Below are 21,549 nucleotides of genomic sequence, written 5' to 3'. Positions count from 1 at the left end.
GTCTTCAATCTTAGAAGGCTTTTAACTCTTTTAATTATTTTTTCTGGCATTTAAAAATATCCGTATTTCCCAAAAGGAAGAGTATGCTGTTTTATTTTGAATATTTTATTTTATTTTATTTTATTTTATTTTATTTTATTTTATGATTGAACTTTTTATAAGTTTATTTATTTTGAGAGAGTGCGCAAGCAGGGGAGGAGTAGAGAGAATGGGAATCCCAAGCAGGCTTCTTGCTGTCAGTGTGGAGCCGGACGTGGGACTCAAACCCACTAACCGTGAGATCATGACCACTAACCGTGAGATCATGACCTGAACCAAAATCAAGAGTTGGACACTTAACCAACTGAGCCACCCAGGTGCAACTGAATCACTTATTTTAAACATTATGTACTGACTCTGTTAAATCAGTATTTAATATTTACACGATTATGTTTATGCAAATATTAGTTAAACTGAGGAGTTTTTTCTTTTTGATTTTCCTAAAGTTAATAATTGTTTGTTTTTCATGTGTGTGGATTTTTTGTAGCTCTGTTCATTCTTTCCACATCTTTCAAGAGCCTTTCAGTATATTTTTCCACATGGTCAATCACATCAAGTAATTGATCAGTTCTGATTTTTTTTGGAAACATTTCTCCTGCAGAGCAATGTTCTTTCAGGGCTCACTATTCTCTGAACCTACTGGAGCACTGTCATCTGGGACCTCATTTTGCTGTCATCCTTGACATTTCCTTTGTCTTTCTCCAGGGTTGGATTTTCTGTTTCTTGATTCCCAGATTCTCATGTTTCTTGGTTTATTCCCTTGTTTTAGTGGAGCACATCTTTCTGTAGTTTTGCAGATTAAAAAGCTGGTACAACAATAGAGGTCATGGATGATGATAGTCTCCAGTGGATTTCACTTCTTTCGTTGTTTCTGGTCTACTCTTTCATTTTGGTGGACATGTAGTGAATTCTTGAGAAAGGATGTATAGCAAGTAAACTATATTAAATTCCCCACTCTGAAAATACAATTATTCTAGCTTTACTCTTGGTTAATTGTTTGGCTAGGAATAGAATTCTAAATGGGAAATAATTTTCCTTCACAGCTTTGAAGGTATTACCGTTACCACCTTATATTCAGTGTTGCTCTTGCAGTCCTAACGGGTTCAGAATCCTTATCTAGTGTATGTCATTTCCCATCCCCTGCACACACACTAGGAGTTTGTAGGAGCTTCCCTTTGTTCTCAAGCTTCTGAAACTTAACTATGATGTACCTTTCTGTGGGTCTATTTTCATCCATTTTTCTAGGTACTTGTTGGGTCCTTTTGATCTGGAAATCTTTGATAGTTAGAAACATTTCTGGAATTATGCCATTAATCATTTCATCCTTCTGTTTTCTCTTTCTCTCTTGAATTTTGTTATTTTGATATTGAACATCTTAGACTGACCATTTAAGTTTCTTACCCTTTTTTTTCTTTCTTTTTTTTTTTCAACGTTTATTTGTTTTTGAGCCAGAGAGAGACAGAGCATGAACAGGGGAGGGGCAGAGAGAGAGGGAGACACAGAATCTGAAACAGGCTGCAGGCTCTGAGCGGTCAGCACAGAGCCCGATGCGGGGCTCGAACTCACAGGCCGTGAGATCATGACCTGAGCCGAAGTCAGACGCTCAACCGACCAAGCCACCCAGGCGCCCCTCTTTTTTTTATCTCTATGTCTTTTTATTCTTTCTGGGAGATTTCTGCAGCTTTATCTTTACATTTTGCAATCAAGATTTTAATTTCCAAGACTCATTTTTGTCCTTTGGGTATTCATTTTTAAAATATAATATGCTATTGTTGTTTCCTGGATTTTAAGTATCTCATCTTGCTGCGAATCTCTGCCTTTTCTTTTTTGTGTAGTCTCGGTCCTGCATGTTAGAGGTGTTTCCCAGTTTTTGTGTAGTCCTTGGGTGTAGATTCTTATCTGGGGACAAAAAAGGTGATTGACAGCTTGGAATATATAGGTGGGGCTTATTACCTTTGAGTAACACTATAGATTAATGTGGGCCTTTTGTCGGGGAACTCCTCATGTAAGAATCGTTAGGTTTTTTCCTCTTCTGCTGGCGGGATTCCTCAAAGAGTACTCTTCTGACTTCCTGCATGAAATTCCTGAAATTCTTCCTTCCTGAAATTCTTAGAGCTAAGTGCTGGAAGATGGCTGAGTAGATTCTCAAAATTCAGCTATTTTCAGGACAGTACTATTTTTAGAATAAATAAATACATATTTAATATGTAGAATATAGAACATAAACTGGGCAGTCCACAATGCAAAGACTTTTTATCTTACCCTTTCTAGGGATTAACCTCTGGATTTTTTTCTGGGGACGAGGAGGTAAGTAGTCAGGGAGAAGGATCTTTTTCTCAACCAGCTTTTACTCAGTTCTTTTTATTTTAGCACTACTGTCTATCCCCGGTTCCAGATCCTTTTGAGGATTCTGCAGTATCATCAGATTGGTTCTCATCTTTCCCCACTGTTGTTTTAGGATTCATCTTTTTTAGTTCTGCTAAGTTAAGTTTCCACTTGTCTGTCTGTTTTATAATTTCCAAAAATTAGGTATTGCTATTCCTTCTCCTGTTCTGTCTTTGTAGATTAATGTTTATTTATTTGTTTGTTTGTTTAATTATTTTTAAGTAAGCTCTGTACCTAACATGGGACTCAAACTCACAACCCCAGGATCAAGAGTCCCATGCTGTGCCAGCTAAGCCAGCCAGGTGCCCCAGTAGATTAATGTTTTTAAAACAGATCTCTTTACCACAGCTTTAGTGGGATATGGGGAGAGAGTGAAATTACATATGTATGTTCAGTGTACCATCTTAACCTGGAAATCATGAAGTTTTTTCAATAAGGACTGTTTTGGTTGTAAATAATAGAAACCCAATTCAGACTAGCTTAGGGAGAAAAGTTATTGGCTCCATCTCCACTATTGTCCATCTCTTCTCCAGGTTGAGAAAAATTGCTTACAGGATTGAAGGAGGAACTGTATGAACTAGGACCTTAAGTTCTGGTCCTATCAAACCAGAAGTCTCAGTGTCACAGGACACCATAAAAGCTGTGTGTGTGTATGTGTGTGAGTCTGTCACATGAGCATATGGTTTTATTTTGCAGACAGATTCTTACCCCATGCAAAAGAGCTGGCTGCTCACTGCTTAGATTTGTATCTTCCCTCTTTCATAATCTCATTGGAAAGAGAGCCCTTTTTTGCACGTATCTAAATATAAATATGAGGGAAGGATTCTTACCGATTTGGCTTTGGTCACATGATGGCCCCTAATCCAGATGGAATGGAGGAGGAGTATTCTAGAAGAAAAGGGGTACTTTTAGCATAACAAGAGGAGTAAGATGGCATAGGGTGGACAAAAAAGTAATAGCTAACATAGTTCCCTTTTGATGGGCTTTCCAGATTTTCACTGTTACAAATAACAGGGCATTGATACCCATAGGATAATTTCCTATAAGTAGAATTGTTAGATCAATTGCATTTGACAGATATTGTGAGGTTGACCATCAAAAAGATTGTGTAACAGGGTACCTGGGTGGCTCAGTCGGTTGAGCATCTGATGTCGGCTCAGGTCATGATCTTGAGGTTAGTGAGTTTGAGCCCCGCATTGGGCTCTGTGCTGACAGCTCAGAGCCTGGAGCCTGCTTCAGATTCTGTGTCCCCCTCTCTCTCCACCTCACCCCTGCTTGTGCTCTGTCTCTCTATGTCTTTCAAAAATGAATAAACATAAAAAAAAAAAAAAAAGAAGATTGTGTATCAATGTAAATTCCTATCAGATGTTTGAGAGTCCATTTCCCCGTACCCTTGCCAAATTGGGCATTATTAACATCTTATAAAATGTTTTGGCCATTGTATTTCTTTCTCTGTGAACTGCTTTGATTATTCTTTCCCAAATTTTCTTTTAGATTATTGAACTTTTCCTCATTTATCTTTTTCCTTTTTTACTCATTGATTTTTGAGAGCCTTTTGTTCATTAAATAAATTAGCCCTTTGTTTAATTTTTCTTAATGTGGTAAAACATACATATCATAAAATTCACCATTGTGAGCATTAAGTGTATTAAATACATTCACATTGTTGTGCAACCATTGCTATGTCCATCTCATTACTTTCTCATCTTCCCATATTGAAACTTTGTACCCATTAAACACTAATTTCTCATTCTTCCTTCCACTAGTCCCTGATGATTACCATTCTACCTTCTGTTTCTCTGAATTTGACTATTCTAGTTAACTCTTGTAAGTGGAATCGTGTGTCTGGCTTATTTCACTTAGCATAATGTCTTCCAGGTTTAACGCTTTGTTGTTGTTATTTTTAAGTTTGTTCATTGACTTATTTATTTGTGAGAGGGAACCAGAGTGCAAGCAGGGGAGGGGAAGAGAGAGAGGGGGAGAGAGAGAATCCCAAGCAGGCTCTGCACTGCCAGCATGGGAGATCATGACCTGCCCTGAAATCAAGAATTGGATGCTTTACCGACTAAGCCACACAGGCACCCTAACCCTTTGTTTTTATATGTAGTTTGACAGCTTGTTGAATCTTTCAATAATTGAAAGATTCTTTTTCTTTTTAACTTATTTCATTACCACTTTTTTTTATCTCCTTCTAGTATCTCGGAAAAGGAAAGCCAAGAACTGGGAGGATGAAGACTTTTATGATAGTGATGATGACACATTTCTTGATCGGACCGGCCTGGTTGAAAAGAAGCGTCTGAACCGTATGAAGAAGGCTGGGAAGATTGATGAGAAGCCAGAGACGTTTGAATCATTGGCAAGTTTTATTTATAGAAGTAGCTGTGGTAGTTTAATTTTTTAATAAGATAATATATTATTTAAATTTGTTTTATAATTACAATTTTTAAAGCAGTGGTGTTGAAATCTGGTACTCAAGTATAACTTTCTTGATCTGTAAATTTGATAGTAACAAACAACTAGTCTTACACAAGTTGGAGAAAAGTTTGGCTTGCTGCTAGAGACTCTGTCTGCCTCACAGTGGATCTTGATCCATTCATAAGCATTCTTTGGGTATGATGTTAATCTCATAAAAAGAAAGGAAAAAGTTCCAAATTTGGACATTCTGAGGTGAAATCAACTTTAGACTTCTGGCAGTCAAGAATTGTGAAAGGAATTTTGAGGAATGTAGTTTGGTAATAGTCTTAAGTAGTATATCCTTCATGAAATCATTATAAGATAGCATGTCTTTTCACTATAATTAGTACTATTCAGAGCTTAAAACATTACCCAACATCTGTTGTTTTTTTGTTTTGTTTTGTTTTGCTTTGTTCTTTGATTCATCAGTGAAAAGAAATGACTTGAGTTCTTTCTTCTGAGTAAAGTCAAGTCTATGTTCTGTACTTTCATTCTGTTAAATTCTGAATTCAGAAATTAACTCAGCTTGAATCATATAAACACATGAAAATGTTAACTCCATAAAGAGCACATTTAATTACACTTCTGATTGAATCCTCTTAAACTTGTAACAATAGTGGAAATAAAATGAGGAAGACAGGAAAGCTACCGTATTTTGAAAGAAGAAAAACATTTGTTAACCCTGTTAATCTGGGCATTACAGGTTGCAAAGTTAAATGATGCTGAAAGGGAACTCTCTGAAATTTCTGAGAAACTGAAAGCGTCAAGCAAAGGTAAGTTAATGACCCATGAAACAAATATGTATAAGGCATCTCCCATAAGTATTGCACTCTTCCAAGCTAGTTAGTAAGATGTACAGAATATGGAGCCTTTCTAAGGAACAACAGAACATCTTAGAACTATAAGGAACATTATAAATTATTTGGTTTAAACTTTCTATGTAATAGATGAGGGGAATGAAGTGCATTAAGGCAAAGTGATGTCCCAAGGTCTCCAAGCTATAACCTGTTTTCTTATTCCTAATACCAGTAATGTCCTCTGTCCAACTTTAAGTTACTGACTATTCTACAGAAACTTTGGCTGAGTTTTAAAATATTTGAGGCAATATTATCTTTTTCTTGGACAGCTTTATCAGAGTCACCATCTCAGGACTCCTTAGATGCGTTCATGTCAGAAATGAAATCAGGGAGTGCATTGGATGGTGTGTCCCGGAAGAAACTTCACCTGAGAACTTTTGAACTGAGGAAAGAACTACAGAGACTTAAAGGGTTGATAAAAATTGTAAAACCAGCAGAGATTCCAGAACTAAAAAAGTAAGTAAGTCTTAGTTATACTTGAAATTTTAAATAAGCATGTTTGCACAGATAACGTTTTGAATTATATCTTTCTTTTTTTTAAATTGTTTTTAAGTTTATTTATTTTGAGAGAGAGAGAAGGTATGAGTGGGGGGTGGGGACAGAGAACAAGGGAGAGAGAATCCCAAGCAAGGCTCTCTACTGTAAGCGTAGAGCCCGACTCATGGCTTGAACTCACAAGCTGTGAGATCATGACCTGAGCCAAAGTTGGATGCTTACCGACTAAGCTACCCAGGAGTCCCATTATATCTTTATTTTCTTAGATAATCATTACAGAATAAAAATAGACTGTAGGGAACCCTTTAAAGCACAGAAGGCAGTGATTTCATAGAGTAAAAAGCCATTTCATTTGTGAAATATAGACTGCTGTAGGATTTTTAGAGAAAACTATATTGATTCCTTTTTCATTGGAAAGTTCTGATTTTTTTCTTAATTTTTAATGCAGAGTAAACTTCTTTATTTTTTATTTTTTTATTAAAAAGATTTTTTTTTTAAATGTTTATTTTTGAGAAAGAGAGAGAAAGTCAGAGCATGAGAAGGGGAGGGGCAGAGAGAGAGGGAGATAGATTCTGAAGCAGGCTCCAGGCTCCGTGCTGTCAGCACAGAGCCTGACGCAGGACTTGAACTCATGAGCCGTGAGATCATGACCTGAGCTGAAGTCAGATGCTCAACTGGCTGAGCCACCCAGGTGCCCCCAGAGTAAATTTTAAAGAGCAACATGCACAAAAGGCTAATTTCCCTAATCTATAAAGACCTTCCAATAAGTAGACAACCATCTACCAAAGAGAAAAATGGGAAAAGGATATCAACTGACAGGCCACTGAAAAAGAAATACAAATAGCTATATAACTATATAAAATGATGCTCAGTCTTGCTCATAAGAGAAAAAGAAAGACAAGTACAACAACGTAATACCATTTTTTTATCTATGATTTTAAAACCACAGATTGTCATTTTAACACCTGATTTGTCATTCCTAAGAACCAGTTGACAATTTTAATGTATTTAAATACTTTTAAAGTAGAATTTCTTCCTTTAAAATGGGGGAAGGCATAATCCCCTAAAGTTGATTTTGGGGAAATTTTTGGAAGAAAATCCATTTGTAGAAATCGAGAAGATTTTTTAGTAATTTGTGAACAAAATTTTTTTTTTTTAATTTTTTTTTAATTTTTTTTTTTTTTTTAACGTTTATTTATTTTTGAGACAGAGACAGAGCATGAACCGGGGAGGGTCAGAGAGAGAGGGAGACACAGAATCTGAAACAGGCTCCGGGCTCTGAGCGGTCAGCACAGAGCCCGACGCGGGGCTCAAACTCACGGACCGTGAGATCATGACCTGAGCCGAAGTTGGCCGCTTAACTGACTGAGCCACCCAGGCGCCCCTGTGAACAAAATTTTGGGAATAATTTTTCCCAGACTTGACTAGTATTCATGAGTGTATGAATGTGTGTGTGTGTGTGTGAGAGAGAGAGAGAGAGAGAGAGAGAGAGAATAAGGTCCAGTCTTTCAACTTGACAATATTTTCAAATTTTGTTCTATGTGGTCTCAACAAATTTTGAAAATGTTGAGTAGGTTGTTGTAGAAATAAGCCACTTTAAGTGAGCACAATCCAGGACAATCCAGGTGGGCATCTCAAAAAGTGGCATTGCCCAGATGGGTACACACACTTAAGAAGGTAATTAATTCTAGAAAGTTTCTCATTTTCTTTTGATCTGTGATGTCCTTCCTATATAGCACCCATTAGTCTTATGTGATATTAAAATGAAATGACATTGCAAACTCAGTTCTTCAGACAACTAGCCACATTTTAACTCCTCAGTAGCCACATGTGGATAGTGGCTACTGTATTGGACAGTGCGGATGCAGAGCGTTTCCATAATTGCAGAAAATTCTGTTGGACGGCACTGCTTTAGATTGTCAGTATGCGGCGCCTTACCCCTGTGTACAAAACCTGTGACTTGATGCTGGGGGCATTGTATAGATAAACATCTAGGTACTGGGGGACAATTTTTATGTCGAGATGTAAAGATAAAATGTATTTATGTATCTGGAGCCCTTGATTGTACAGAAAATTTGTCCCTAAATTACTAGCAGTTTTGTTAAAAGATTTATGTGTAGTTTGGTTATTTAACGCAGTGATTGATAGGTCAGTCCACAAAGGTTTGTTTGACCCCGGTGGCACTTGATTTACTGATAGTGAGGAGGGGGGTTAGCACTCAAGTTAGACTCCCTGGCTTTCATTCTCAACTCTATCAATTACTTTTTGGGCATTTTGAGGCAAATTATGCAACTTCTTTGACCTTCGCCTTCCTCGTCTGTCAATTAGAAGTACTGGTGATGTTGCAAAGATGACTCGAACAGCACTTGACAAAGTGTCTGTATCATCATTGTGATCATTGTCCTGTTTCTGTTATACCTAGCAGTTATTTGTAACATTGTGTTTGTAGAGAAAGGGTAAAAACTCTGGAGGTATAGCTGAGGGTAAACAAATTAACAGTGAATTTTAATTCCAGCTCTGAAATCCTTTCCCTTGCTAAGTCATCCCTTCCAGAGAAGGTATGCCAGTCTCCTCCACAGCCTCCCTTCCTGCTGTCTGTGTGTCTGCTTAGTTTCTCCTCCCTCTCCTACTTTATATCCTGGACTTCAGATGTGTGTACCTTGTGCTCACTTCAGCAGCACATGTACAGATGTGTGTACCTTCTCCCTCCTCTTCTCACTTTGGTTGACCTTCCAACCTTTCTACCTAACACCCCTCCTACCCCTGCCCAAGCAGCTCTTGATTGGGATCCCGTCTTCTGCCATTTTGTCTCCTTGGGGTGACTTTGCCCATCTTCCAGACAAGCCAAGCTATTTAATGGAGCTGAAGAATATCTGGGTTGCTCTTGCTTTTGTCTTCTATGCTAGAACCTTCCCGAGACCTGTAGGGAGGGGCTGTGAAGGATAGTATTTGATGAAAAGTCTTTATAGACAAACAGGCAGGATTTTTCTGGTGTCCTTAGCAAGGCAATGGGTCTGTCCATGGTAGAGAGCAAGGTGGTGAGGCTAGGCCCAAGAGCACCACTGAGGGGGTAAGACTTAGGTAGAAGAAGGTAGTAGTGACAAATGGGGCTTCAGTATAGAGCAGCAAGGTCATTTTCTCATATGGCTCACTGTGTATCTTGAGTGCCAGTGCTGTCCCTGTATTCCAGAATGCAGGCCTGCCCTTCCCTATGTCTCCTCATGCTATCTTGTCATCGTCACCTCTGCCTACTCTCTGAATGTCTTGTCAGCTCAACTACATCCTTTTTGTTTTTGCTGTGTCCTTTTTTTTGCCCCTGCTGTTTCCCAATTTTTATAATCTCTTCTTTTTGCTCTTCCTTAGCTTTACCCTAGTGGGCTTAGCTGTTATAACTCTCTCCAGCCAGTGAGACGCTGACAAACTCACCAGTTGTAAGGTCTCTCATTATGTCCTTGTCATTACTCACCACACAGCGTAGCCCCTTCACAGAGGTTTTTTGTTTTTGTTTTTTTAACTTCTGTGATCAGAGCCTTTGTCCATGGTTATGATAAGTGTGGACTCCAGGCAAGACACTGTGGGTCCTCTTGCGAGGTTGGTGGAAAATAGAGCTTTACTTTGTGGACCCGTCTCCTGCCACTTAGTGGGAATGGGATCTTGCCCCATTTGCCAGTGACCTTCGTACTGTTAGCATCATTTTATGAAGGTGAAGTCATGTAGCATGTTGGGACTTACTGAAGTTAAGAACCTCATCTCACCCTTAATAGTCCTGTGTCTGTGACAGTCAGCAGTATCATTGTCCATTCAGACTCTGTTGGCCTTTTCCTGTTGGTATATGCTTAGATATTCATTTTGGAGAAATTTTTGTTTCCCAGAAATTTCTTTGTCAGAGTTCAGAGTGTTTTTAGATAAAATTTTGGCCTCACTGGAATAGACATGTACAATTACTCTTTCTTCTTAGGACTGAAAGTCAGACTACAGATGTGGAAAACAAAGCTAAAAAGCTTACGTTGCCTCTCTTTGGTGCCATGAAAGGAGGAAGCAAATTCAAATTAAAAACGGGAACAGTAGGGGTAAGTTGTGGGTCACGGTGTTAAACTTTTAGCTCTCAAGTCAATTTGCATATAACTGATTTGTACATTGAACATCAGTGTATTAATTTGTGATGGATGTTGCATTTAAGAAGTGTCTCTTTTCCTGGTAGGACTCAACATTTGTTAGTTATATAGTCACTGCACCCGGCTCTGCCATGTGGTGTTCCTTACTTCATTTAATCCCTTCAACACTTGCTGACTTGTGGGAATTATTACCTCTCGCAGGTGAGGAAACAGGGTCAGAGAAGTTAATTACGGGACACATCATCATCATCATCATTAAGTGACTAGAGTGGCAATCAAATCCAGGTCCTCTCTTTTTTGAGTTTTGTGATCTCTCTGTTATCCTCTAACACTTCACTGGTGAATGTTTTTGTTTTATATACATCCCTGTTTACAGGTCCAGCTTTTAGAAGGTTTTCATCACCCCAAAGAGCTGAATCTTGTGTATTAGTGTGCAAGGGCTGCCCTAACCAAATACCACGGACTGAGCGGCTTAGAGGACAGAAATTTATTTTCTTACAGTTCCAAGATCCGCATGCCAGCAGGGTTGGTTTCCCCTGAGGTCTCTTTCCTAGGCTTGGGGATGGCTGCCCTCTTCCTGCATCTTCACGTGGTCACCTGTCTGTGCACTTGCACCTGTGGTGTCTCCCCTCTCCTCCTCCTCTTATAAGAGTACCAGTCATAGTGGGATGCCTGGGTGACTCGGTTAAGCGTCTGAATCTAGATTTTGGCTCAGGTCACTATCAAGGTTCGTGAGATCGAGCCCCAGGTGGGGCTGACAGTGCGGAGCCTGCTTGGGAGTCTCTCCCTCCCTCTCTCTCTGCCCCTCCCCTGTTCTTTCGTTCCGTGCATGCTCGCTCTCTCTCTTTCTCTCTCTCACCCTCTCAAAAAAAAAAAAAAAAAAAACCAAACAAAAAAAAAAACCCAGCCATATTGGATTAGGGTCCTACTCTAACTGCTTTGTTTTAATTTACCTCTTTAAAGATTTTATCTCTAAATATGGTTACTTCTGAGGTACTAAGGATTGGGACTTAAACGTATGAATTTTGTGGGGACAGAATTCAGCCCCCAGCACCTTCAATTAGGGTAAACTGCCATCTGGGGGAAGAAGCCTGAAGTCCCAGCCATATGTTGTGAGTGAGTATGTGGTTGACCTGAGATGGAGGTTTTTCTGTGAGGATGGGGGTACTGGAAGTACTTGTGTTTTAGTTAGTGGAAAAACTCTACTTAAAAACTCTCTTTAGGGGTGCCTGGATGGCTCAGTCAGCAGAGCATACAACTCTTAATCTCAGGGTCATAAGTTCAAGGCCCATGTTGGGCGTGGAGCCTACTTAAAATAAAATTTAAAAAATCAAATAAAAAGCTCTCTTGAAAGGATTACTGAATTAAATCCTTTATTTAAAAAATGATATGCCCAACGTACACTTTGGTACTTTCTATTTCTTAAGCTGCAATCAACTTTTTCTAATAATTACTTTTATTGAGAGGTCTTGATCAGAATGTTTGACTTTATTCTTCAAGGAATGTCTTTTCTTCAGGATCTGTTTTACTGATTTACATGTCTTATTTCCTTAAATTGAGTTAAATCTAAAGTGAAAAATCTAGGCAAATAATCTGTTTCTTAGATTTTGTGATGAAGATCCTTTAACCCCCTGAGGGGTAACAGGACAGAATTCCTGCAGCAGGTACTCGCCTGGAATAAATGTTTTCATTCCCTACAAGCTGTTTCAACTGTTTTGTACTTAATATTCTTTGGACCCTAGAAACTAATAAAGATATGTGTTAAGGGTCCACAGATGGATAAAAGCTCATGTGCAGGTCCTCCTTCCAGCAGACTTCTGCAGGGTTCATCAACCTGGAGGGGTTAGACATTCTCCACATTTAGCTTAACTTCCTTGAGGAGAGTTGTCTCTTTCTCATTATGTGGAACTCTTCATTCATGGTTTTGTTTCCTTTATAGAAGTTACCTCCCAAACGTCCAGAACTCCCTCCAGCTCTAATGAGAATGAAGGATGAGCCTGAAGTAGAAGAGGAGGAGGAAGAAGAAGAAGAAGATGTGGAGAAGGAAAAGGAGGAGGATGAAAAGAAAAAAATGGAGGCTGAGAGCAGTAGGTTACAGGCAGAGATAGAGCCAGAAGAAGCAGTACAGGAAGCGAGGCCTCCCACTGATCTCACATGTTCTAAAGAAACAAAAAACCATGGTAAATCTTTCTTCTCCTTTCTATGCTGTTCAGTGGGGCATTTGCATTAATTGTGCAGAGGTCTAAAAAGCAAAGCCAGTTCTTGCTTGTGCATTTTGACTTTGTGGCACTTTATGATATATAACACAGCTGACTCTGTGGAAACATATTTTCTTGGTCTTTCTTTGACTGTCAGTCATTATTTATCCTCATTGCAAAATAGGGGCAGGCATTTCCAGTGTATTCCAGAGTTGTGAAACTTTGAAAGCTGTGGAATCTGAAACCACAGTTGCTATGAAATAACCCTGAGCAGCTGCCACTATGTGATTGGAGGGCAGTGGACTAGGTTCATGATGAGGCCTGATTAGGTGGTTTAAGGATAAACCTCCTCTTGCTCATTTTTTTCCCTATCCCTAAAACAGAGGCTAAGCATAATTGTACCCACTGTGCATACTGCTCAGGAAGCATAGTGCCTTATTCATCTTTTTGTCCGTGGTACCTAGCAGAACACCTAGCAGAGACCCACCTCAGCAAAGGCTTGATGAAAAAGAGGGAATTGATTGGCTTTTGAATATGTTTTCTTCTGATTATAAGAGGAAGATAAATTCATTTTAGAAACTTCTGATCATACATCAAAGTCCAAAGAAGAAAAGAGAGATCTACTGCAGTCTCACCCCTAGAGATAATTGTTTATCATTTTAGTATCTTTCTCTCCTTGTCCACTGCAGGAGTTACTTTCCTGCAGGGTGGCCAAACTGTCTGGCAATATTAAGACTTCACAGAAAATAGAGAGCTTGACGAAAAACAAAACAAAAACTGACATTAAATATGTGTGGGAAAGTTTGCATGTCTACTTCCAAAACAAACCAGGCTTATCTACATAAAACAACAGGCCTGGTATGTAGACATTCTCTTGAATCATCCTCAGTTGTTTGAGAAAAGAAAAGTTACTGTTTTTTCATCTGTGAGAGATCTTTTGTTTTTGCATTCTCCTTTTGTTTAGTTATTGGCAAAATGCTTAGCCTTTTCAAACAAGGTGCGTAATACATGCTTTTTTAACGAGTCTAGTCTCTGATCCATATATTGTGAGGGTGGCATATAAGCAGGCCAGCAGGAAGGGGAGCAATAAGTATTGTATTTTTTCTTTAAAGGAGCAAAGGAAATATGTGTGTGTATAAAAATAGAAGATTTTAAAATTTGGTAAAGATACATTAATTAGTAAATTTGCAGCTGATTAGGGATTACTCTAGGCCTCTTTTTTTTTCACTATTAGGATTATGTTGTACATGCTATTTTATAATCTGTTTTTTTCTCTGTTTTGACATGTTCTTTTATTTTTTTAATTAATTAATTTTTTAATTAATTTTTTTGTTTTTAATTTTATTATTAAACAAAATTTTTTTTTAAATTTACATCCAAATTAGTTAGCATATAGTGCAACAATGATTTCAGGAGTAAAGTCCTTTTGTTTTTTTTTTAGTTTTTATTTTTTTAATGTTTGTTTATTTTTGAGAGAGACAGAGACAGAGACAGAATGCGAGTGGGTTGGGGAAGAGAGGGAGACACAGAATCGGAAGCAGGCTCCAGGCTCTGAGCTGTCAGCACAGAGCCCAACGTGGGGTGCAAACTCACGAGCTGCGAGATCATGACCTGAGCTGAAGTCGGACGCTCAACTAACTGAGCCACCCAGGCGCCCCTTCAGGAGTAGATTCCTTAATGCCCCTGACCCATTTAGCCCATCGCCCTCCCATAATCCCTCCAGTAACCCTCTGTTTGTTCTTCATATGTAAGAGTCTCTTATGTTTTGTCCCTCTCCCTGTTTTTATATTATTTTTGCTTCCCTTCCCTTATGTTCATCTGTTTTGTCTCTTAAAGTCCTCATATGAGTGAAATCATATGCTATTTGTCTTTCTCTGACTAATTTCACTTAGCACAATACCCTCCAGTTCCATCCATGTAGCTGCAAATGGCAAGATTTCATTCTTTTTGATTGCCGAGTAAAACTCCATTGTATATATATACCACATCTTCTTTATCCATTCATCTGTCAATGGACATTTGGGCTCTTTCCATACTTTGGCTATTGTTGATAGTGCTGCTATAAACATTGGGGTGCATGTGTCCCTTCGAAACAGCACACCAGTATCCCTTGGATAAATACCTAGTAGTGCAATTGCTGGGTCATAAGGTAGTTCTATTTTTAATTTTTTGAGGAACCTCCATACTGTTTTCCAGAGTGGCTGCACCAGCTTGCATTCCCATGTCTTAAAATGTTCTTTTAAAATGTGACTTCAATAAGCATAGTGGTCCATCATATGCATGTGCCACGATTGATTTAATCAACTCCATATTGTTAGACCTGTACATTATTTGTTAATTTTTGCTATTATAAACATACTGTATGTAATAAATCTTGGTATTCATCTCTGATTATTTTCTTTGAATCTGTTCCTGGAAGTAGAATTTCTAGGCCAAGGAATATGTACATTTTTAAGGGTTTTGGTAAGTACTGCTAAAAAGTTTTAGCTCAGAGTTGGCCAGTTTTTAAAGTGGAAAATTGGTTTCTCTGTTAGACATATGGAGGTACTTTTTTTTGAAAATCTAATTAAGGTTATTGAAGCTAATGATGGTAAGGCTGGATGATTCTGTATTTACTTAGCTTTTCTTGCTTTTGCCTTTGTTTTCTTGGTTCCCTCCTATGAATTAAATAATAACAGTACACTCTGGTTCTGCATTTTATAGAGAACATATCTCAACTCAGCCAAGTGCAACAGAATAAAGATTATCAAGAGATTAGTGAAACAGCTGCATCATGTGAGGAACCCTCAGGCAAGTAGCGTAGCCGCCTCCTTAGCTGCTCTGCACATAAGCAACCAGCTGGTGTCAGAGGAGGGGTTGGAGTCGAGCTGAAGCAGCACAGAGCGTGGCCTTTCACAGAGCATGCTGGGGGGAGACGCTGCTGGAACATATGAGAGGTTATGTTTGCTGCCATCCCATTTGCCTTTCTTTATTCCTTTTCTGCCTCTTGGGTTCCATTTTCCTGACCTGCAGAATACCTGATGCCTTCACTCTTCCCATGGCCATGCATAGCCCTCCACAATTTTCCATCTCCCAGAGATGAGTCTGTGCCTATCATGGGAGTGATTCCAAAACTATTAAAAGAAATTGGTTGAAAAGTTGGCCTTTTAATAAAAAGGACTGGTTTTCTACTGCCTTTTTTTTTTTTTTTTTTTAATGTTTATTGGGGTGCCTGGGTGGCTCAGTCGTTTGAGCGTTGACTTCAGCTCAGGTCATCATCTTACCATTTGTTGTTTTTCATGTTTAATAAACATTAAAAAAATAAATAAACATTTATTTTAATGTTTATTTATTTTTGAGAGAGAGAAAGAGAGAGAGAGTGCATGAGCAGGGGAGGGGCAGAGAGAGGGAGAACAGAGAGGATACCAAGCAGGCTTGACACCAGCCACCCAGCACAGAGCCTGATGTGGGGCTCGAACCCACAAACCGTGAGATCATGACCTGAGCTGAAACCAAGAGTCAGACACTTAACCAGCTGAGCCATCCAGGCACCCCTGCTTTTTTTTTTTTTTAAAAAGTGTTTATTTATTTATTTTTGAGAGAGTGGGAAAGGGACAGAGAGAGAATTTCAAGCAGTCTCTGCACTAACAGTACAGATATGGGCTCAAACCCACAAACCGGGAGATCATGACTTGAGCCGAAATCAAAAGTTGGATGCTCACTGACTGAGCCACCTAGGCACCCCTCTACTGCTTTTAACTGTAATGGTTGAACTGTAAAATAGTAAAATCAGCCCATTTTCCTTTCCTTTTTCAAATAGTGCGATTATATTCAAGCTCTAGAACAGCGTTTGGATTTGAAAGCTAGGGTTATTAGCAGAGGGAAAATTCTCTCTTTAATAGAATCTTTACAGTAGAGGGAATTTTTAAGAATTTGGTTGTTACATGTTTTCTTCAATTTTTTTAATGTTCTCTAAGGAGGAATTTTTCTTTTCTATTTTACTTATTCTGAAATAGCTGTTGCCTCTTTTTTTTTCTTTTTCTCAAATTAGCATCAAAGAATGAATATGAGAAAAACAGAAATGAATTGAAGAAAAAGAAAGCTCCCGGTCCAGGCAAAGTAAGTACCTTAGTCATAATCTTCATATCTCTAGGAGTAAAAATGAATCCCCTTGTCATGGACCACATTCAGAAGAGTGAATTTTTGGGGATCACCTTAGCAGAGTTCCCAACTGCGTAATACCTCCTCTTCTAGAAGTCTGGGCTCTCTTATTTTTGAATTTTTGTTTTCTGAATTCTCTGTTGTCTCCATCCACACTGTTCCCTATAACTGTGCATATACCTCTTTTATTAATTTGTGAATCTTTGTTCATATCCTTTTATGCCATACAAAGACATTTGAATAATATATTCTTATTTGACCTTTTATTACACGGAAAATAGAAGGTAATGTACTGCATTGTACATCTTTTTTTTTTTTTAACCTATTGTGGAAATCATAATAGGTATTGGTATACCAAGGGCTTCCTACTGTATGGATGTACTATACTTAACCATTTCTCCATAGATTGATGCTGGGTTGTTTCTTTTGTTTTCTTTTTAATTTTTAAAAATGTTTATTTTTGAGAAAGAGATAGAGCACGAGCAGAGAAGGGGCAGAGAGGGAAAGAGAGATTGAGAGAGAGAGAGAGAGAGAGAGAGAGAGAGAGAGAAGGAGACAGAGAATCCAAAGCAGGCTCCAGGCTCTGAGCTGTCAGCACAGAGCCCGACATGGGGCTCGAATCCACAAACTGTGAGATCATCACCTGAGTCGAAGTCAGACACTCAACCAAATGAGCCACCCAGGCGCCCTGACGCTGGGTTGTTTCTAGTCTTTTATTATAACAGTGCTATAAGGACTAATCTTGTGTGTACAAAATTTTGTATGGATACAGTAAGTTTCCAAAAGTGGGATTGCTAGTTGTGTTAGGAGGTCCGTAAGACCACCCTCAGGCTAGATAATTCATAGGAGGCCTCACAGGACTCAGCATGTAGTTGTACTCACAGCTGTGATTTACTACAGTAAAGGATACCAAGCACAGTCAACAGAAGGAAAAGGCACATGGGGCAAAGTCTGAGGAAACCAGGCTAAGCTTCCAAGAGTCCTTTTTCAGTGGAGTCACACAGGATGTGCTTAATTCCCTTAGCAGTGAGTTGTGACATCTTGTGAAATGTTGCTAACCAGCGAGGCCCATTAGAGACTCAGTGCCCACTGGGGACTGATCATATGGGTACCTCCTGCCTGGCATGTACTCCAGTTTCATTCTCCAAGAAGGAAAGTAGATGTTCAGCATGAACCCTATTGTTTTTTACAGACAGTTTAGGCATAGTGAGCCACTTTTATCAGGGTAGTAGGAACCCTCCTGAAATCCAAGTCCCCAGAAACTAGGCGAGGGCCAACCTTGCAAATAGGCTTTTCAAAGGATAGCAGTCAGGCTTGCTCTGTTAACTCTTTTCTCCACCTAGATCAAAAGACAAATACCAAAATTCCCTGTATGGAGATCATACCATAGAACTCATATCTCTGTTAACTGCCTCTTTTAAAAAACCTCACTCACTCTCACTGGCTGAAAATCAGCTTGTTGAGGCTTTACAGGAAAAAGTCAAGGTTCAGAGATGTTCTGCCATTTTTTGGTTACTTATGCGAAGGTAATTAATGGAAGCTGCTCTTAGTTTTTGTTTGCTGACAGGCATAGGGATAATAGTTCTTAGAGTTAAAATTATTTTCAGTAAAATAACTTATGTTTTCTTTGCAGCTTCCAGCAACACTTTCCTCCAGATATCCAGAAGATGACCCAGACTACTGTGTGTGGGTCCCACCTGAAGGTAGATTGTATTTACTTTTCTTCTCTTCTGAGACTTATTCTCCTTAAGACTTATTTATATTTCTGAGTAGGTAATGTATGTTTAAGGTTCAAAATGTGAAGTTTTTATAAGAGTATGAAGTGGGAAAATTCTCCCTTCTAGGGGAACAGGTAGAGTAAAAGATCTAAAGAGATATATCAACCAAGTATAATTTGTGGATTCTGCTTGGATCCTTATTGGAACAAACCACTATTTTTTTTTTTTTAATTTTTAACGTTTATTTATTTTTGAGAGACAGAGAGAGATAGAGCACAACTAGGGGAGGGACAGGGAGAGAGGGAGACACAGAATCCAAAGCAGGCTCCAGGCTCTGAGCTGTCAGCACAGAGCCTGATGCAGGGACTCAAACTCACGAGCCATGAGGTCATGACCTGAGCCGAAGTCAGACGCTTAACCGACTGAGCCACCCAGGCGCCCCTGGAACAAACAACTATTAAAAAAGTTACATACGAGTTGGATAATTTTGCATACTAGCCAGATGTTTGATACTATTAGGAAATTATTAATTATTTCAAAGTGTGAATTATGTTTTTTAGGAAAAGTTCTTCTAGGACTGTGTACAGAATGTTCACAGGTGGAATGATAATTGAGATTTGCCTTAAGATAATGCCTGGGTGGCTCAGTCGGTTAAGTGTCTGACTTTGGCTCAGGTCATGATCTCGTTCATGAGTTTGAGCTCCATGTTGAGCTCTGTGCTGACAGCTCAGAGCCTGGAGCCTGCTTTGGATTCTGTGTCTCCGCCTCTCTCTGCCCCTCCCTCCCTCCCTCTCTTTCTCTCTCTCAAAAATAAATAAACATTAACAAAAAAAAAAGATAATCCAGTAGAAGCAGAGGATGAGGGAGTAGTAGACAAAGCAGGATTTGCCACATATTGATAATTGTTTTAGCTGGGTGATGAGTACATGGAGGTTCATTGTATTTTTCTCTTCTGCATGTATTTTAAAATTTCTTTCAAGTTAAAAAACAACAACTTCTAGTTCTACCTCAGCTACTCAGTATTTTCCATTAAAGCCAACAAAATATCACTTTCTTATGACTTAAAAAAAAATGTTTATTTACTTATTTTGAGGGGAGGGTAGGGAGAAAGAGAATCCCAAGCAGGCTCCACACTGTCAGCACAGAGCCTGACTCAGGGCTCAATCTCACTGTGAGCTCATGACCTGAGCCGAAATCAAGAGTCAGATGCTTGATAGACAGAGCCACCCAGGAGCCCCTCTGTGGCTTCTTATATGTGTCACGTGAAATGTCTGTGTAAACAATAAAATACATGATATTTCACCACCTTTTTTACACAAATAGAAGCATATTCTGTACCTTTCTGTTTTGTACTTATCACTCTATGGATATCCTTCCGTATCTATTTATAGATTTCCTTTTCTTTCTTTCTTTCTTTCTTTCTTTCTTTCTTTCTTTCTTTCTTTCTTTCTTTCTTTCTTTCTCTCTCTCTCTCTCTCTCTCTCTCTCTCTCTCTCTCTCTCTCTCTCTTTCTCCTTGTAGCATAGTTCTTTTTTATGGTATAGATATACCTTTACTTATTTAACCAGTTCCCTCAGTGAATATTTGCTGTTTTCCAGTTTTGCTATTATAAACAACTCTGCAGTAAGTAGTCTCTAACAACATAATTTTGCAAGTGTAGAGTTGTGTGTGTAGAAAAAAAAAGTCGTAAAAGTTAACATACTGGATGAGAGACTATAAACATTTTTGAGATTGTGAATTACATTCTATAGAGAGTATACAGCTTATGTTCATACACACACACTTAAGGCAGTATATGAGGTGCTTGCTCCCCATAAGCTTATCACAGGTTGCTTTTTCTATGGATCAAGTTTCTCATACACTAGTAGTTAACAGAAATTTTGGTCCTAGAAATGTTTGCTTTTTATCAGCTAATAAATGTGAAGGTAGACATGAAAAGACGACCATGTTTTGAAATCATATGCCAAAGGGCAGAGTTCTGGAATAGAAGAAACCTCTTTGTCTGTTTTACTTTTTCGGACACTAATGTCTGGGTATCTTTTCCCTCCTGACTTTGGAGAAGTGAATGTATTTCTTTTTTTTCTTTATACTTTGATCTAGGCCAAAGTGGAGATGGCAGGACCCATCTTAATGACAAGTATGGCTATTGACTGCTTCAGAATCCTAAAGGAAGACTTGTGGACCATGTGACATGGGATATTTAGGATAATATGTCAAGTTGAATGTCCAGAGAAGGAGTTCAGGTGATCTTTTGTAAAATCTGGTGACTGGCCTTTTCTCCCATTCTGTGGCTCCATAAATTTATCTACTCCTCTGCTTCTTTTGAATTTGGCATTTATGTTTAAAAGTGTTTGTGTATGTATGTAAAGAGAAACCATATATTTTGAGAATTGGTAAAGTGAGAGACATGACTCTATTAAAAGAGAAGGTGAAGATGTCTCATGTTTAAGGCCACAGTGTCTTTCATTCGTTAAGTTTTAGGAACTGTGCTTCTGAGGAATAGGGTGCTTCTGGCAGTTGGGCTCTAGGATTCACTGATATGGCCTCCTCCTCCAATAAGTGTTGAGATAGGAGGTCATGCCATGGTGTGACCCTGGGTGTCCCTGTCATTCCTGGAACTGAAAGTAGACACAGAGGGAGAGCTTCCTACCCCCTCACACTGCCAGGTTTGAGGACAGACCCTGATTTATCAGGATGCAGTCCGGGACCGTGGCACACCTTGTGCACTCAGGCACCAGTCCTGATAAAAACTCAGTCCTTTGAATGTCCTGGACTCAGATCATTCAGATTAGTTTCTCTTCCTCCTGTGGAAAGGTGCAAATAAGGTCATAGAATGGAAAGCTGGGTGTGTTCTGTCCAGTATGGGGCTTCTCACTTCTGTGGAGAGGAGAATAAAAGTTCCTTCCTCTGTGGAAACACAGAGAAATGTGAGAAAATGTCTTCTCTCCCCCAGTGCATCCCCTGCCCCCGACCACCGCCCCCCCCCCCGCCCCCGACATTAACGAATGCCTCACTTCCACAGGAAGGAAAAGCCTCAGAGTGGAAGCAAGGTGGAGAGTTGGTGGATTAGGCTGGAAGCAGACCCAGTGAGTAGTCAGGAGAAACACTGTGACCGAGCAAGAGAGTGGATGAGGGTGATATTTTCCTT

General features: G+C 39.1%; 1 protein-coding gene across 4 annotated transcripts in view; it reads left to right on the top strand.

Moving 5' to 3' along the window:
* SLC4A1AP (solute carrier family 4 member 1 adaptor protein) overlaps positions 1–20,843 on the top strand; it is a 28,430-nt gene extending 7,587 nt beyond the window's left edge. Inside the window, exons 6-15 of one of the 4 annotated variants that reach the window (XM_053201079.1) lie at positions 2,311–2,346; positions 4,620–4,780; positions 5,582–5,651; positions 6,005–6,191; positions 10,189–10,300; positions 12,285–12,525; positions 15,247–15,333; positions 16,574–16,641; positions 18,317–18,386; positions 20,502–20,843. In XM_053201079.1, coding sequence (XP_053057054.1) covers positions 2,311–2,346; positions 4,620–4,780; positions 5,582–5,651; positions 6,005–6,191; positions 10,189–10,300; positions 12,285–12,525; positions 15,247–15,333; positions 16,574–16,641; positions 18,317–18,386; positions 20,502–20,551 — 1,082 coding nt within the window. In that variant the 3' untranslated portion in view covers positions 20,552–20,843. Of the gene's footprint in view, positions 1–2,310; positions 2,347–4,619; positions 4,781–5,581; positions 5,652–6,004; positions 6,192–10,188; positions 10,301–12,284; positions 12,532–15,246; positions 15,334–16,573; positions 16,642–18,316; positions 18,387–20,501 lie in introns of those variants that run through there. The other 3 variants (XR_008289607.1, XM_053201080.1, XM_015064177.3) reach the window with 3 other exon arrangements.
* The last annotated feature ends 706 nt before the right edge of the window (positions 20,844–21,549 follow it).

Source organism: Acinonyx jubatus, chromosome A3 (genome assembly GCF_027475565.1).
Source record: "Acinonyx jubatus isolate Ajub_Pintada_27869175 chromosome A3, VMU_Ajub_asm_v1.0, whole genome shotgun sequence".
Classification (NCBI taxonomy): Eukaryota; Metazoa; Chordata; class Mammalia; order Carnivora; family Felidae; genus Acinonyx; species Acinonyx jubatus.
The sequence above is the reverse complement of the archived record's forward strand: the minus strand, read 5'-3'. Positions and strand labels throughout refer to the sequence as shown.